At 66.5% G+C, this 16,466-nt stretch overlaps 6 protein-coding genes across 6 annotated transcripts in view; 2 read left to right on the top strand and 4 right to left on the bottom strand.

The window, feature by feature from the left end:
- Positions 1-934, bottom strand: part of CHLNCDRAFT_50283 (hypothetical protein) — a gene marked incomplete at both ends in the record, with an annotated part of 2,620 nt that extends 1,686 nt beyond the window's left edge. Inside the window, 2 exons of the mRNA XM_005850548.1 lie at positions 80-327; positions 505-934. Of these exons, the coding sequence (XP_005850610.1) occupies positions 80-327; positions 505-934 (678 nt within the window). The remainder of the gene's footprint in view (positions 1-79; positions 328-504) is intronic.
- Positions 935-6,016: 5,082 nt separating this feature from the next.
- Positions 6,017-7,330, bottom strand: CHLNCDRAFT_48537 (60S ribosomal protein L37a; the record flags this gene model as incomplete). Its single annotated transcript, XM_005850547.1, has 4 exons — positions 6,017-6,080; positions 6,436-6,518; positions 6,848-6,976; positions 7,328-7,330. The coding sequence occupies 4 exons, from the start codon at positions 7,328-7,330 to the stop codon at positions 6,017-6,019; spliced, it is 279 nt and encodes a 92-aa protein (XP_005850609.1).
- Positions 7,331-7,489: 159 nt separating this feature from the next.
- CHLNCDRAFT_48119 (hypothetical protein) lies at positions 7,490-9,193 on the top strand. The gene is made up of 5 exons (XM_005850829.1): positions 7,490-7,558; positions 7,645-7,750; positions 7,950-8,222; positions 8,478-8,578; positions 8,760-9,193. Exons 2-5 carry the CDS (start codon positions 7,670-7,672, stop codon positions 9,001-9,003), a joined length of 699 nt encoding a protein of 232 aa, XP_005850891.1. The 5' UTR covers positions 7,490-7,558; positions 7,645-7,669; the 3' UTR covers positions 9,004-9,193.
- Positions 9,194-9,292: 99 nt separating this feature from the next.
- Positions 9,293-10,383, bottom strand: CHLNCDRAFT_140557 (hypothetical protein; the record flags this gene model as incomplete). The annotated part of the gene is made up of 2 exons (XM_005850546.1): positions 9,293-10,240; positions 10,363-10,383. 2 exons carry the CDS (start codon positions 10,381-10,383, stop codon positions 9,293-9,295), a joined length of 969 nt encoding a protein of 322 aa, XP_005850608.1.
- Positions 10,384-10,959: 576 nt separating this feature from the next.
- On the bottom strand, positions 10,960-13,751 carry CHLNCDRAFT_140556 (hypothetical protein; the record flags this gene model as incomplete). The annotated part of the gene is made up of 10 exons (XM_005850545.1): positions 10,960-11,173; positions 11,334-11,422; positions 11,518-11,628; positions 11,767-11,890; positions 12,099-12,196; positions 12,342-12,404; positions 12,606-12,674; positions 12,805-12,885; positions 12,978-13,608; positions 13,747-13,751. 10 exons carry the CDS (start codon positions 13,749-13,751, stop codon positions 10,960-10,962), a joined length of 1,485 nt encoding a protein of 494 aa, XP_005850607.1.
- A 710-nt stretch (positions 13,752-14,461) lies between these two features.
- CHLNCDRAFT_34107 (hypothetical protein) overlaps positions 14,462-16,466 on the top strand; it is a 2,759-nt gene continuing 754 nt past the window's right edge. The window contains exons 1-7 of the mRNA XM_005850828.1: positions 14,462-14,641; positions 14,811-14,861; positions 15,011-15,190; positions 15,308-15,439; positions 15,617-15,673; positions 15,897-16,032; positions 16,242-16,384. Coding sequence (XP_005850890.1) covers positions 14,567-14,641; positions 14,811-14,861; positions 15,011-15,190; positions 15,308-15,439; positions 15,617-15,673; positions 15,897-16,032; positions 16,242-16,384 — 774 coding nt within the window. The 5' untranslated portion in view covers positions 14,462-14,566. The remainder of the gene's footprint in view (positions 14,642-14,810; positions 14,862-15,010; positions 15,191-15,307; positions 15,440-15,616; positions 15,674-15,896; positions 16,033-16,241; positions 16,385-16,466) is intronic.

Genomic DNA, 16,466 nt, shown 5'->3' with positions numbered 1-16,466 from the left:
CTCCTCGCCGCCATGCAGCAGGCCGTGGCACCCCGCCGCAGTGTTGCAACACCCCCCCAGCCCGCAGGCCCCCACCCACCTCCTGCACCAGGTACATGGTACGCCACTGGGCCTCTGGGATGGAGGCGTCTGCGCAGCCGATGCCGATGTACTGGATGATGGAGGGGTGGCGCAGCGCCAGCAGCAGGCGCGCCTCGGCCACGAAGCTGAACACGTCGTCCTCGCACTCGAGCACGTTGGGCTTGAGGCGCTTGACGGCCACGCAGGCGCCCGCCGCCACGGGGGCGCCAGCCTCGGGCGGCGTCACCAGCTTGGCCACCTCGACCTCTGCGGGCGCATGGGGCAGAGGGGGCCGGGGTGGGCGGGAGCGGGGGTTGAGAGCCACAGAGCTCAGCGTGGGGCATGAGTTGCAGGGCGGGCAGCTGGGCTCGGGAGTGACACACAGCTGGGGTCACATGTGCAGTGCGGGGACAGGTGCAGGGGGCGCCCCGGGGCAGCGCGCACCTGCAAAGGCGCCCTCCCCCAGCGCCTTGACCTTCTTCAGGCTGTCCTGGGGTATGTAGCTGGTGCCGCACAGGTCTGCCAGGCTGGTCAAGCCCAGCGCGGAGGCCACCTTGTCGCTTACCGCCGTCGACGTGCGCCACAGCTGCGACGGCGCCTTCTTGCTGCCGGCGGCGCTGGGGGCACTGGACTGTCGGGACAGCTGCGTCTGCAGCGCCCTCTGCGGGTCCGGAGTGGACAAGGAGCGGAGCACAGGGAGCGGTGGGCGGCCGTGCAAGCGGTCGCCCATGCTTGCAGCACGTGATGGCGGGCAAGGCAGGTCCGACTCTTCGCTGGGGGGCGTGGATGGGCCAAACTCGCTCGAGGATTGCGCGAAGGGACTGAAGGGGCTGCTAAAGGGGCTGGGCGCCCTGGGGACGGGTGCGTCGTTCATGTTGACAGGCGCAGGAGCACAATGGTGCTTGTGTGGGCTTAAAGTCTGGTAAAGCAAGAACTAGCTTGCAACATAGACTCCCCGCCGAAACGGGACGGGAACCGGGCGAAAGCAGAGAAAGCAATAAAACAGGGGTGGAGCAAGGCGACATGCAACGCAAGCAGCTGACAGGGCACGCATCGAAACGTGTGTATGACTGGCAAAGTGGCATGGCGCATTGGGGAGAAACGCAACGGTACGGGAGCATGGGCTGGCCAAACGGCAGTGCGGAACGCTAGGTCACTAGAAAAGCAGGGAAAGGCGCACTATGTATGCAATGAGGGCAGCCCCGGCTCGGGGCCGTTGAGAAAGCAGTGGGCGGGAGGGGGGAGGCCCCGGTGTGGGCGGGCCCCATCGAGGGGGGATGGGGCGCGCAAGCGGCCAGATGGGGCGGGGCGCGGGCGGCAGTGGAGTCCTGCGGCTGGGTGGGATATAGGGCAATGAGCGTTGAGCAGTGTGCGATGAGCAATGAGCAATGAGCAGTGAGCAGCCCCTCCCTAAACAAAGTGAAGCGCAGGACGGGGTCCGGTGGATGGGAGGCAAGGAAACGCGGGGGGTTGCCACGTGCGCTACCGCCGCCGCCGCAGGCAGCACCCCTGCGGCGGCGGCAGCGGCAGCAAGCCGTGGACCCAAACGCCGTGCCGCCGCCGCCGCAGGCAGCACCCCTGCGACGGCGGCGGCAGCAAGCCGTGGACCGAAACTCCGTGCCGCCGAGTCCCGTGGCTGTGGCCGTGGGCTTCTGGCAGGAAACTACGGCCGCAGCTCGGCAGCACGGGGGCGTCGCAGCGTGCCGCCGCCGCCGCCGCGCTGCCCCCCCGGGCACGGCGGCGGCGGCAGCAAGCTTGGGCCCAAACGCCGTGCCGCCGAGTCCCGTGGCTGCGACCGTAGACCGTGGGCCGGAAACTGCGGCCGCAGCTCGGCGGCACGTGGTTCTGGTCAAATCGCCAAGCGTGCAGCAGCGCCGAACCACGCTTCCCGGCCTCGGCGCATGCCTTCAGGGGCCCCCTATCGCTGGGCACACCCCTCCAACACCGAACATGCGCCCGGGGGGGAGGGCGGCCCGGGCTGCCCAGGCCAAAGTGGGCCGCCCTCGAGCAAGAGGCGGCCGGGCTGTGTGCTGAATGAATGAATGAATGCAACAATGGTGCAGTCTCTGCCTCCTATGCGTGCCCACAACTGAGCGGGTGGGGGATGAAGAGCAGCAGTGGAAGATAAATGCAGGAAATGTGGGGGATGCGGCTGAAGAGGTCCTCAATTCATGCGCCACATGTTCGTATTTTTCCCCAAAGGAAAGACCGGGGTGGGGGGACGTGGCCACATGTTGGGGGACACCCACGCGGGGACGTGCCCCGCGTCCCCCCACCCGTATTTCTTGCATCAGTTTTTCTTGGGGCACCGGGGCACCCGGCAGCGCGCCCCCAGGGGCCTTCCTGGCACACTTACACACCACAACTGCCCGTCTGTTGCCCTGCGCGGCCTCCCGCGGCGCCAGACCTGGGCCTAGCATCAGCAAGGGAGCACCGCGGCGCCCTGGGCGCGCCCCACACGGCCAGGTGCACTGCCGGCTGTCAACAACGGCTGCCCCTGGCCGGCTGCGCCCATGCAGCCTGTTGCCCATGCAGCCTGTTGCCTGTGCTCCTGGCGCCACCCCACGCTCCCCGCTCCCTCTCCCCCCTTGCCTCCCGCCTGCAGCCATGGGCTTAGAGGCGTTTCCGCGGCCCCAGCGCGCCCGCACCCAGCCCAGAAAGATGGTCGAGGCAGCGGACGACTCGGAGATCGATGCCGCAACACACTGGATCCACCAGTCCACTAGCCTGCAGCAGTCGGCGCTGCCGCCCGGTGCCCGCCCGCCGCTCGGCAGCCGCCCTCCGCCCCTCCCCCGCCCCAAGGCGCGGCGCAGCAAGGCCACCCGCGGGCCCAGCAGCTGCAGAAGCAGCCCCTGCAGCAGCCCCAGCCAGCAGCAGGACGACAGCGACTATGAGGACGCCGTCAGCGATGCAGACGCGGAATGGGCAGCGGCTGCGGCAGCGCTGGGCAGGGCACCGCCAGAGGCAGGCGCCGACAGCGGCAGCCACCAGGCTGATTCGCCCGATGCCCCAGCGTACAAGCGCCGGCGGGGCAGCAGCGGCAAGGCCGTCAAGCTGCGCAACCCCGAGTGCGTGCTTGCTTGCCTCCCTGCCGGCCGGACCTGCCGGATCTGCCTGCAGGCATTCACTTCCTCGCCTGCTGGCTGCCCCCGTTGCTGCAGGTACACCGAGGAGGAGCGCGCAGAGCTGGCCCGCAAGTCCCGCAAGCACCTGCAGGACAAAACGCTGAAGTCGTATGACAGCCACCTGCGCAAGCTGGAGGTGACCTTGCTTGCCACAGGCAGCTCGGCGCCGCCAGCGCACCAGCCAACCAACCCAGCTATGCCCCGCCCCGCCAGGTAGCACCAGCCTGCTGGCCTGCCTGGGCCCGCCCCCCGACCCCCCTTCCCCCTGTGCACATGTAGGCCTTCTGCAACATTCAAGGCTTCACCCTGGCAGCAGCGCAGGACGCGATGCAGGTGGTCACGATCATGGCAAAGTTCATGGCAGAGTGTAATATCAATGAATCCATCGCAACAAGAAGACCGCCAGCTCGCCCCCGTCGCACTCAGCAGGCCCAGAAAATGCATGGGCTGGCCTGGGCAGCAATGCTGTGGTTTTGTCAGGCACAGCAGAACACGCTGACGGCAGGGCAGACCCAGGAGGTGGTGCAGGGCACTGCTGCCAATGCTGATTTGCATGCCATCCCGGTTTGGGGACCCTGACACCCTACTGAATGAGGCCCTGGGAGGGCAGGCCCAGAAAATGCATGGGCTGGCCTGGGCAGCAATGTTGTGGTTTTGTCAGGCACAGCAGAACACGCTGACGGCAGGGCAGACCCAGGAGGTGGTGTAGGGCACTGCTGCCAATGCTGATTTGCATGCCATCCCGGTTTGGGGACCCTGACACCCTACTGAATGAGGCCCTGGGAGGGCAGGCCCAGAAAATGCATGGGCTGGCCTGGGCAGCAATGCTGTGGTTTTGTCAGGCACAGCAGAACACGCTGACGGCAGGGCAGACCCAGGAGGTGGTGCAGGGCACTGCTGCCAATGCTGATTTGCATGCCATCCCGGTTTGGGGACCCTGATACCCTACTGAATGAGGCCCTGGGAGGGCAGGCCCAGAAAATGCATGGGCTGGCCTGGGCAGCAATGCTGTGGTTTTGTCAGGCACAGAACATGCTGACGGCAGGGCAGACCCAGGAGGTGGTGCAGGGCACTGCTGCCAATGCTGATTTGCATGCCATCCCGGTTTGGGGACTCTGACACCCTACTGAATGAGGCCCTGGGAGGGCAGGCCCAGAAAATGCATGGGCTGGCCTGGGCAGCAATGCTGTGGTTTTGTCAGGCACAGAACACGCTGACGGCAGGGCAGACCCAGGAGGTGGTGCAGGGCACTGCTGCCAATGCTGATTTGCATGCCATCCCGGTTTGGGGACCCTGACACCCTACTGAATGAGGCCCTGGGAGGGCAGGCCCAGAAAATGCATGGGCTGGCCTGGGCAACAAAATGCAAATGTTGCTTTCTGCATTGCACGTGGGTGGCAGGTGGCAATCAAGGTGCTCAGGGCTTGCACTGCTGCAATTTCCCCGCTTTGGTACACGCTTCATGAGTTCCTCTCTAGCTTTTGTCGCTGCAGGCGAACGTTAATGGCTCCGTTTTCGGTAATTCAATGCCCAAGGTGCAGCTGCGGTTGGCCGCCTACTCCAGTCTGCCCTGAAATCTCTTCGCATGCGTCATGATTCGCATCTGAGCTTGACGAATGGGGGGAGGATTGCGGCCGGGAGGGTGTGTCAGTTGCGCGCCAGGCTGGACGGTTGCCGCGCGCACAGAGGCCCCCCGGGCCGTTCCAGTAGGCCCCCCACGCCATCAACGAAGCGCACAAGTCGCGCGGGCAGGCGGGGACGCTGCAGCGGGGGGGGCGGGGGATGGCGCGGCGCGATGGGCGCCCGGGCGCTCGGGGAACGCCGCCCAAAGGCCCCTGAGTGCGCGCAGGAGGGGAGTCGGCGCGGCGCGGCGCCGGGAACGGGGCGGGGAACGCGGGCCCCGGGGGCGTCCCCCCACCGTGTTTTCCCGTCTCAACGAACCGGAGTTTTCGTCGTACCCCAGTGTTTACGTTCCCCATGCTCGTCCCCCAGGCCGAACAGGGTTGGGAAACCAGTGGGTCTAGGCTTTGGGCATTCAAGAACAGCGTGGCCAGGCTGAACCCTGAGGCCAGCGCTGCTGCCGTGGACCCTCCTATGCGACGGCGCCTTGCGCCCAATTGGGTCCCGCGCCATATGACCTGTCTGCCAGGCAGTGCCCCCTGCCAGACCAGCTGGATCGCTCTCTTGCCCCAATCAAGATCCTGGCGGCACGGGAAACACACGAGACATTGGATTCGCCCTGCACTCATCTGCCACAGTGTCTGCACCAGCTGCCGGGGATGCCGGGAGCTGTCTGGCCCCAGGGGCCTGTAAGTTTTCACCCCTCACTTGCAACCCCCTAACTCACATTCCCCCGGAGGAGGAATCTCCCTGCCGTTCAAGTCTCATGCTCACGTCCTGCCGGCAACAATTGCCGGGTGGGGTCAGCCTTGCCAGGTGGGTGCATGCAAAATGGGGACGGGTTCGGCCGCGTATTGGGTCAGTCCCATGTCCCCTCTGTGTGTGCCCAACTCAAGTGGCGATACCCTTACGTAGCTGGTGCATCTGACTCCCCCAATCAGCTGCCAGCACTGCCTGTTGCATATCACTGGTGCAGCCAGCCACCCCGCCCCTCCCATCCCCAGGCGCTCGCAGTGCGCCCTGGGCCCGCCATCCAACCTCCTCGCGTCTCCACGCAGCACACCAACAGTCAGCCCACATTTACATGGGCATGTAACAGCAAGGCAGTCACAAGCATCCAAGGCAAGCCGCCGCAGCCGCCAACTGAGGCTGCTGTTGGGCTAGCGGTCGCGCGCCCGCCATGGCATGCTTGCTTGGACTGGGCCAGCTGGCTACTTCTCAATCTGCTCACGCAGACGGCGGATGGTGGACCGCACGGTCACGGAGGCCGCAGTGCTGCAGGCGGGCGGGAGGGCAGGCGGGGCGGGCGAGTGAACATGCGTCGCGTCGCACAGGAAGCAGCACGTGTCGGCGGCAGCAGGTGGGGGCACAATCACTCCCAGCCAGCTGCTCAGGTCTGTTAAGGTGGTAAGCTGCAGCGTGGCAGCTGCCGCCGGCGCCGTGGCTGCATGCTGCTGAGCCGAGAGAGCTGCATCCATCCTGAGCCGTGATCGCCACCTCGAACAAGAGACGCACGCTGCCCACTGCGGCTGGCATGGTGGCCACGGCCAAGGCTGTGCCGGTTGGCTGCCCTCCCGCCAGTAAGGCAGCAAGCAGCACAACAGGCAATCAGGCGGCGGCGGCGGCTCACTTGAGCACATAAGCGCCGCCAGCCTGGGTCTTGTTGCAGGCCTTGCACTTCCAGATGCCAACCACCTGGCGCTTCATGGCGAACTGGGGGCAGCAGGCGTGGGGGCAGGGCAGGGCGGACCAGGGCAGGGCGAGCAGTCAGCAGGCAGGCTCGCAGTGTTTCCATGCACGTTGCCAGCACTGACGGCTCTGCCCACAAGCATGCCCGAACACGGCAGCAGCACAGAGGCCGCGTGCGCAATAAAGAGGCTGCTTATGCCGGGCAGCACAACCGCTATCAGCCGAGTGCTGCGCGCTGCGGTTGTGCATGCCCGGCCCGAGGCCTCAGCTGCATGCACAGATGGCCCCAAAGGCAGCAATACGGACCCAAGAGCAGCGGCAGCGCAAGCAGGGCTGTCCACACATGGGCGCACCTTGCCGCAGAAGCTGCAGAAGTACTTGGAGTGTTGGCTAACCTCAATCTTCTTGATCTGCTTCCTCAGCGAAGCACCATAGCGGGTGCCGTACTTGCCGACAATCCCGACCTTTTTTGTGCGCTTCGACTGCAGGGGGTATTCGGCAGCAACAGCGCGGGAGCCGTCGGCGGCGGTCGGGCGGGCGGGAGAGGTGGCGGGCGGTGCAGCGCCCCACACAGGCAGCGGGGCGCTGCCTCCCGCGCTGCACCCAGCCCGCTGCTGGACCAATCCTGCGCCCAGCGCCTGCGACAGGCTGCACGCGAGTCTGCATCGGCGAAGGAGGCTGGGCTGCTGCCGCGCTCCTCCGGCTGGATGTCTCCCGCTGGATGTCTCCACGTGCTGTTCAGGTCGCTGCCAGTCCTCCGAACCCCATGCGCTGCCCCCGCACGCATGGCGCCCCACTGCTGCATGGCGCCGATGCCCTCCCCAGCGCCTCACCATTTTGCCACGTGCTGCCCTCCGCCAGCCAGCACCTGAGAGGGGGAGGCGGGCGCTGCCAGCCCTCTTGAGGCAGGGTCCTCATGTGCATGACCCAGGCTGCCAGCCCGTAGGCCGGCCCTGGCATGCCATCCCACGCCGCCTGTATTCGCGGGTTGCAATCGGTGGAGTCAGGACTTGAACCAGCGGGAGGCCAGGCAGCATGAGCGCGGTGTGCGGGGCACAGAGCAGGTGCGTGGGGCGCAGGCACCACAACACAGGCCCGGGAGGGCTCTGGGCTGGCGCATTTGACAATTCCCACATAAAATTGCACGCAGGTGCCTCCCGGCCGGCGCCAGCAACATGAACGCCAAGGCAGCAGTGGCACAGCGGGCAGCCTTCCTGCCCGCGCAGCGGGCCGTGCAGCAGCGTCGTGGCAGCCTTCAGGTGCGTCGCGGCGCGCCCCACTGGGCAGCCGCCCTCCGCCACTGCTCCGCCCGCCTGGCCGCCCTTGCGCCCGAGCGCTGCTGTGTGACGCGTGCCCCTGCCCTACACCCTGCAACCCCTGCCCCTGCACACGCTGCCATTCCTGCGGCACCCATCGGCACCGCCGCCGCCCTGGCCACCCTGCTTGCCGCGCCTGCAGATACAGGCAGCGATCAGCCGGCAACGCAAGGAGGAGACTGTGGAGCAGCTGGAGGGCCTGCTGCAGGGCAGCGCGGTGGTGGTGGGCCTGCGGTACCAGGGCCTGACCGTGAAGCAGCTGCAGGACTTCCGCCGCTCGCTGCCCGCATCCAGCAAGATGCTGGTGTGCAAGAACACGCTGATGCGGGTGGCCTGCGACAAGGTGGAGGGCTGGTCCGAGCTCAAGCCGGCCACCACGGGCGACAACGCGTGGCTGTTTGTGAACGAGGAGGTGCGGCCTGGGGCGGGGCTGGCAGGGCGGCGAGGGAGGAGGCGGAGGGGGCGCCTGCCGGGCCAGAGCGAGCGAGCGCAGTGGGGCGTGGCGCGGCGGCCTGCGCTGCACCGGCTGCATCCCCATGCCGGCGTGGTGCTGCTGCGGTTGGCAGCCCCTGCAGCCGGGCCCCGCGTGTTTGCACCATTCCGCACCGTACCCACACACATACGTGCGCACACACACCCCGCTCGCACCCCCGGCCCCGCCGCCCAGGTGATTGCGGAGAGCATCAAGGCGTATGTGGCGTTTGAGAAGAAGCTGGTGGAGGGGTTGCCCAAGGAGGAGCGCGCCACCGCACGCCCCATCGACATTAGGTTCGCGCGCGGGGCCTGGACCGCCCACCCGCTGGCGCTGACGGTGCCTGGAGGCTCTGGCGCAGGCGCCGCCGCCCGGCGTGCGCTGCTCCGCGCTGCCCTTGGCCTGGCTAGGGACCCCATGCCCCGTCTCCTCACCTGCCCCCTCCCTTCTCCGGCCCCCTGCCCGCCCCCCCTGCAGCGGCGGGTGCATGGACGGCACCCTGATGGACTATGTGGCTGTGAAGAAGCTGGAGTCGATGCCCACCAAGCTGGAGCTGATTGCCACCATTGCGCGCCTGATCAACCAGGTGCCCACCAAGGTGGCCCGCGGCATCAACCAGGTCCCCACCAAGCTGGCCTATGGCGTCAAGGCGCTGGCCGACGGCGACGACAACAAGGAGCTGGTGGTGGGGGACCTCTTCCCCAAGCCGGAGTCGGCATGAGGCCACGCCCGGTACAGCGCGCCACGCGGGCGGCGGCGACTGCGATTGCACGCCGCCCCCATGCTGCGCAAGGGCCCCCCACTCACTCTTCTAGCTACCACCACTCTCCTCAGTTTTCTCCGCTGCTCAGCTGCGTGCCACCCGAGAGCCCTTTGCATGGCGGCATCAGCGCATGTAACCAACTCGAATCATCGGACCCAGGGGGCTCGGCTGGGCACGACGCGGCGTCAACATATCGAAGCAAAGGAGGTGACTGAAAGTCGGCAGCATGCAGCCAGTGCCAGGCTCCTCACTCATCGATGCACTGCAGCCCCTCCAGGTCGCCGTAGTGCAGCAGCGACTGCTCCGAGGGCCGCGTCGCCACAGGCGCCGCTGGCCCTGCGCGAGCCTCTCCGGGATGCAGCAGGCTGCCGCGCCTGCTGTGGCCGCGGGAGCCGGGGTGGCTGCTGCCCTCCCTGCCATCCCCTGCTGCCGCCGCTGCCGCACCACAGTCGGTTTGCTCTGTGAAGCTGGCGCAGCGGGAGAGGCGAGACGGCGCCCTCTTCAGCTGGCTGAAGCTTCCGCCGGCCGTGAAGCTGCCGCACGCTGCCTCTGCTGCCGCGCCTGCCGCCTCGCCTGCCCACTCCCCTGGCGAGGCAGCAAACACGGGGTTGGCATGAACCTCTCCATTCTGGTGGGCCAGAGAGGGCCGCCGAGAGTGGGAAGAGCCCTCAATCGTGCGCCTGGAGTGGACAGATGCCTGGGTGCTGGGGCGGCGCGAGCCCGCGGCGCTGCCGGGGGTGATGCCCATCTGGCTCCAAGTGAAGGCGCGCGGCCCCGCTGCCTGCTGCCCGCTCAGCTCCTGCTCCCTGGGCCAGCCAGCATCCTGCGACTCAAAATCCGCCTCCGCGGCATCTGCACGGTGCGCTGCCCAGCCTCTGCACGCCGCCGAGGCGGCGGCAGCAAAGGCGCCGCCGCTGCCCGCGTGTTCGGCCTCGTGGCTGCCGCCGTAGCTGCTCCAGGCCCCCACCATCTCCTGCACGCTGGGCCAGCGGCTGTGGGGCGAGCCACGCAGGTGGTCGGCTGGCTGCCCCGCCAGGCTGCCGGCCGATAGCTGGACGGGGCTGAGCGGCCTGCTCCCAATCGGCTGCGCCTGCGCCAGGGGGCTGGTGCGGCTCCAGGGGGAGGCTGCTGCTACGGTGCCGAGTGGACTGGCGGCGGAAGGGCCCCGTGGCGTTCCTGCGCCCTCGGCTGCCGCCTGATGCGGAGGAGAAGCGAGGGGGGGCCATGGGCCGGCAGCCAAGCTCCAGCTGCGCCATGTGGATTGAAAGGAGGGTGATCAGGGCGCTATGCACGCATTCTGGTGCTGTGCCTGTTTACCTCGTTGGTGTCCAGTGGCATGACCGAGGTGCATCCTGCTCACCCAACCAGCCACCCCCTTGCCTGGAGTCGAGACCGCCAGCCTGGTAGAGCAGCGCCGCACAGGCAAGCACCGCTTGGCGCTCCTGTATGGCTGCGTCCTGCCCGTCGCAGCACCCCCAGACAAATCGTCGGCGCATCTTCCACGCCACAAAAAGTACAAACAGCACCGTGCCAACCACTGCAAAAGGGGGAGAGACGCGAGTTGGCAGCGACCGGCAGTGGGTGGTTGGCGGCGTCAGCGGCGTCAACAGTTTTGGCGTTGTTGGCCAGCGGAAATCGAGAGACGCGCACCGATGCATGCGAGGGCTATGGTTCGCGTTGACAAGGGCGCCGTGGTTGCGCCCGCATTCCCCATGTCCCACATATGGTGACCCGAAACGGCCCTCCCACGGCCGTTGTCAATCCTGGGAACTGAATTGATGAGCGACATGCGAATTTGGGAAACGCTCTCCTCTAAAAGGACCGTCTTGGCCCAGCCTCAGCAGGCCCAGCACGGGCGCCGGCGCTTCCTACTACAAAATCGTGGTGACACTGGCTCAATGCTATTTGAATTTCTTACACCACGCACTTGCCATTCTTGTTCACGTAGCCGTAGCGGCAACCAAAGGTGCGGCACGTGCCGTCATTGCGGCACTCCTCGCAGCCCTTGACGGCGCACTTCTGGCATCGCCCAGCCTTGTCCATATACACAGGCACACTACCCGGGCTGTTGTCAGCAGCAGTGTAGAACTTGCACAACTTGCACGTCTTGCCGGTGGCATTGCACTCGCTGCACAGTGGGTCGGCGCAGCTGCACCGGAACAGGCCAGGAGGGCGCGCGCTTAGCCCGTGCAATTGGCTGATTGATAAAACAGAGCATGAAAGCTGCGAGGAGCCTTGGCGTGACGGCAGCATTTCCCGGCGCTGCCCCCTGTGGGGGCAGCACTCACCGCTTGCACGCCTTCCCGACTTTGACATAGCCGTCGTCGCAGAAGGGGCACCCATCCTTGGTGCAGTCGTAGCTGCACCCCTCGGCGCACTGCAGGCGCAAGGGGTTGCCTAACACCAGGTTGGAGGGCGGGCACTGTTGTGGAGGCTGGCCTGTCGCATTTTGCAGGCGCAGCAGCAGCGCACCTCCCGGCAGGTGTTGGCCCTGGTATCCAGCCACAGGGCCTTGCCCGGCACATAGCGGCAGCCTGTGCAGATGCTGGCATCCTTTTTGCACTCACACAGCGGGTTGGCACACTGCAGCAGCAGCACACGGGCGCATGGGTTGGCAGGGCGCCTGAGTGGAGGGGCACAGCACCAGATGTGCAGCCGTTGCCATGGATGGCGCAGACGGCAGAGCACGACCAGAGCTGGGCAGCCCATAGCGGGCCCCACCTTGCGGCACTTTTTATCGTGGCCCGTCATGCCAGAGCAGTCTTCGCAGCGCAGCCCGTCTGCGCTGCACTTCTGGCACCCAAGCATCCCATCTGTGCAGCGCACGCATTTGCTGTAGTCCTTGCTGCAGGAGTGGGAAGGAGCAGAGGCCGCCAGGGGGACTTATGAGAAGGCGCACAACGCGCCAGTGTCCCACCCTGTGCAGCTGAAGAAGGTGGCCAGGCACAAGGAGGTGGCAGTGCTGATGCAGGGCGCCACAGGTAGGTAGCCACTCAAACTTGTGTGCTGCAACCACACTTGCCAGGTGCGTGGCAGCGCAGCACGCCACTCACCACTGCACACACTTGTCGCCCTTGAGCGTCTTGCGGTATCCATTGGCGCAGGTGTGGCAACTGCCGTCTGGGCGACATTCCTTGCAGTCGTCCGGGCACTGCGAACAACATGGTGTGGGTGGGTGAGCAGGGCCGGCCGTGCAGAGGCGGGAAGGCAGCCGTGCCAAGAGCACCAGCAGAGCCGGCCTGCTGCCACAGCCCATCCACTGGCCCAGTCCCCACCCACCCATCGCCCTTGTTCACCTGCTTGCAAATGCCCTTGCTGAGGTAGACAGTCGGGGAGTTGGGAGAGTCATCCACGGTGGGCTGACAGCGGAGGCAGCGGCCCCACTTGGAGCAGGCAGCGCACAGGCGGCCAAACGCTGTGCACGGCACGCATCTCTTGCCCCGCAGCGTGTACCCATCACGGCATTTCCGGCATTTGCCCTTCCGCGTGCAGCTGGAACAACCGTCAGTCAGGGCGTCGCATGGAGCGCACGCGCCATTGCGAAGGAAAGAGCTGCCCACGGTGCACCTCGTGCATTGGCCCGTTTCGTCGCAGGCTTCGCAGCCGTTGTCCCTGAGGTGCTTCTCACACTGCAGGCAAGTGATGCATGGGTGGACAAACTGGGATGGCTGGCAGTTGGGATGGCCGTTGGGATGGCCGTTGGGATGGCTGGCGGTTACCCCAAGTGCCTGCTGCCAGCCTGCCCGCAGGCCACCGCACCTCACGGCACTTCCCGGTTTTGGTCATGTAGATTGGACCGTACTCGTACGGATTCTCTGCCCAGATGGGAACATCCATGCACTGCAAAGGAGCAGCGCGGCATGTTGCTGTATAAAACATGAGACGCAAGCCGATTGTAGCCCGGCGCCGCCAGCAGCCATTGCCGCTCTCACCTTGAGGCACTTGATGAGGTTGGGGGCGCACTCAGCGCAGCGGTCGTCGGCGCAGGGATTGCATGTGCCTTTGGATGACAGCCTAAATCCCTCCTCGCAGCGCGTGCAGGCTCCGCCTTCCTTGCAGGCGCGGCAGCCCTTGTACCACGGCTGCTTGGTGCACTTGGCGCAGGAGCCGGTGGCGGTCAGATAGACGGGATAGCTGGGCTGCTCGAAATCGTCCTCTTCATAGAAGCCGGTTTCGCATTTAACGCAGGTTTTGCCTTTCGGTCCGGTGCAGCGCACGCACAGCGGGTCGGGGCAGCGCTTGCAGCTGCCTGCGGCGTCCATGTAGTGTCCGGAGGCGCACCTGGCGCAGGTCCCTGTTGAGTTGCATGCCTTGCAGCTTCCGTGGATGGAGAAGGCGCAGTGGCGGCAGCGGCCCCGGGAGTCCTTGTACACGAGCGGGTTTTTGTCCAGGTTGAAATCGGCAGCCGTGCACTTCTTGCAGGTGGCGGCGCTTGGACCGCAGCGCTCGCACAGCGGGTCGGCGCACTTGGTGCAAAAGCCGTCGCCATCCTTGAAGTAGTTGGAGATGCACTGGGTGCAGAGCACCTTGCGTGCATCACACTCGCTGCAAAGCTGGTCATAGCTGCAGGGGCAGGGGGGGAGTAACCGGGGTGAGGGATGGGCAGCGGGTGGACAGCTGCCGCAGCAGGGCAACAGGCGGGGCCATTGCACAGGCTCTGGATCCCGCTGCCATGCGCGCCGCATTCTCATCGATCCTCACCACATGGTGGCGCCTGCAGAGGGCAGGGCAGAGCACCGTGGAGTGGCAACCGAACGTTGTGTTCCCAGTGCTCGTGGCACGCAGAACCATGATAGATCTCACCAAGCACGCCTGGGCCATGTACAAACAGAAGCAGCGCGGCCAGGGCCAACTGGAGCCGACAGTTCGTCATGGCAGCTGCCACCTCTTCAAACACGTTGATGGTTCGTTTCAATCAGAACCGCAGTTGCAAGCGCCCGCCAGAGCGCCCGACAGAGGCAACGCAGTGTGCGTGCGGGGCTGCATATCACGCAGTACACTCAGTACCCACACTGCAGCCGCAGCGCGCAAGAGGTCAACCATGAATCCAGGGGGGTGACGGAGCTTCATCTGGGAGTGTCAACGTTTTAATTTTGTCTAAAGAGTTCAAAGGCATCGGGGACGCAGAAGCTGGCGAGAGGCGGGGCGGTTTTCCCCCACACACAAGCGTCACGTATGGCGCAGCGGCGGTGTCGTCAACTCTCTCCTCTGGTACCTTTAAGAATACATGCACAGTGAGGATCAATTGTTCTCCCCTCCGGTCATCTCTTTGAAGGCGAGCCTTGAGCCCTAGCACCGCACCATCAGCTGGCAGCGTCAGGCGGCACCGCCCCAGCGGGCGCAGCAGGTACACTGCCCACACACACTCGTTATAACGCTCCATCGTGCTTCGCGGTTCATCACTCGGTGATCACGAGTCTTGACACCGCGACCCGCTATTCCTAGAGGGCGGCCGACCTCCGGCCTCCCAGCTCCCTGCAGCGGTCGCTGCAGTGAGGTGCTCCACAGCTGAACGGGCGCCATGGAGAATTATGCCAAAAGCATCGTGCTGGGCACGGGCACCTTTGGCAAAGTGTTGATGGCCACGCACAAGGAGGTGAGGGACAGCGCTCTGTGCGTGCAGGATAACCCCCTCGAGACTGCCAGGGCATCGGATGGATGCTTGCTTGCCGCGAAGGGCCGCCTACACCCGCGGCGCACCTGCCGCCCGCCGCCACGAACGCGTTGGCAACTGTCGTGGATTGCTTGCCGCCTGCTCGCTGCAGACGGGCGAGGTGGTGGCGATCAAGAAGATCCAGGTCGGGGAGAAGGGCGAGGTGAGGAGCGCAGCTCAGCCCAGGGGCTGACCGTGGCACACAGCGGTCCCGCCCACTCGCCGCGTCCTGCGCCACCTGCTTGGGCGCGCCCAGCCTGCCCTGCCTCCATCCTCCCCCGTGCCCTGCCGCCAACGCCGCACCACACGCAGGGAGTCAACGTGACGGCGCTGCGCGAGGTCAAGCTGCTGCGCGAGCTGCGCAGCCCTCACCTGGTGCGCCTGCTGGAGGTGCTGCCGCTCAAGCGGGGGCTGGCGCTGGTGATGGAGTACTGCGAGTCGGACCTGGAGCACGTCATCAAGGACCGCTCCCGCCTGCTGTCGGCGGGGGACGTCAAGGCGTACATGCAGGCAGGGCGCGGCGGCGGCGGCGGCAGTATACCTGCACCGTGTGGGGGGTCCTTGCTTGTGTGTGGGGCTTGCTTGTGTGGGGGTGGCGGGCGGCGGGAGGTCACCCCTGCCCCGCCCGCCCTGCTGCAGATGATTCTGCGCGGCCTGGACTTCTGCCACAGCCGCTGGGTGGTGCACCGCGACATCAAGCCAAACAACTTCCTCGTCACGGCCAGCGGGGAGCTGAAACTGGTGCGCCGGCCCGCCCGCGCCTTGGCTGCATGCCTGGCATGCGACTGCAGGTACAGGCGTGCAGGCGTGGCAGCGGTGGGCGGCAGTGCAGGCATGCCTGGCCAGAGGCTGCAGCAGCCTTGCATTCCCAGCTGGCGCTACTGCTAAGCAGCCACCAGCCCCACCCCGCACCTGCAGGCCGATTTCGGCCTGGCCCGCATCTACGGCAGCCCCGACCGCAGGTACACAAACCAGGTGGGCGCCCCAGCCGGCGGCAGCAGGGTGGTGGCAGGGCCTCATCCTCTGTGCAGGTGCATCCCCCGCTCGCCCCCTGCCCCACGCCCCTCGGCCTCGTCTGGCCGCTCCGCCGCGCAGTCAGCCTCACCCCACTGATGTCACAGCTCTGCTGCTCGTGCCTGTGCACGTGCCCGCATGCGCTTTTGAGCCCTCGAGCCTGAACCCGCCGCTGTGTGTGCAGGTGTTTGCCCGCTGGTACCGCCCCCCCGAGCTGCTGTACGGCTCCACCTGCTACGGCCCCTCGGTCGACATCTGGGCCGCAGGCTGCATCTTTGCGGAGCTGCTGCTGCGCCGCCCCTGGTTTGTGGGCGAGTCGGGTGCGCTGGCGCCGCGGGCTGGGCGGCGCTGGGATGGGGCCGCGCCTCCACTCCCTCGCCACTCTTTCCTTACCAACACCCACCGCCACCGCCTCCCTTCCCTCGCCACTCTTTCGTGTCCTGCACCCACCGCCACCGCCACCACCTCCCATCCGCACGCCACCCACGCACCAGGCCGCCCGCCTGCCTGCCTGCCCCCACCCCTGCAGACGTGGAGGTGCTGACCAAGGTGTTCATGGCGCTGGGCACGCCCACCGACGACTCCTGGGCGGGCCTGCGCCACATGCCCGCCTTCATGGAGTTCCAGCAGACGCCCGCCCCGCCCCTGCGCAAGATCTTCCCGCCCAGCATCGTGGGGGTGAGGCGCGGGGGCCTGCGCCCGGGGTGTGCGTGCGCTGAGGGGCAGGCTGGGGGCCCACGCCTGGGGGGCTGGG

Source organism: Chlorella variabilis (genome assembly GCF_000147415.1).
Source record: "Chlorella variabilis unplaced genomic scaffold CHLNCscaffold_3, whole genome shotgun sequence".
In the NCBI taxonomy this organism is placed as follows: domain Eukaryota; kingdom Viridiplantae; phylum Chlorophyta; class Trebouxiophyceae; order Chlorellales; family Chlorellaceae; genus Chlorella; species Chlorella variabilis.
This window is presented reverse-complemented; position numbering and strand designations above follow the sequence as displayed.

Excerpts from the sequence above, each read along its gene's own strand:
- CHLNCDRAFT_48119 (XM_005850829.1), top strand. The coding sequence starts at position 7,670 with ATGAACGCCAAGGCAGCAGTGGCACAGCGGGCAGCCTTCCTGCCCGCG. Across the intron at positions 7,751-7,949 it reads AGCAGCGTCGTGGCAGCCTT|CAGATACAGGCAGCGATCAG; the intron begins CAGGTGCGTCGC and ends TTGCCGCGCCTG. Across the intron at positions 8,579-8,759 it reads GCACGCCCCATCGACATTAG|CGGCGGGTGCATGGACGGCA; the intron begins GTTCGCGCGCGG and ends CCCCCCCTGCAG.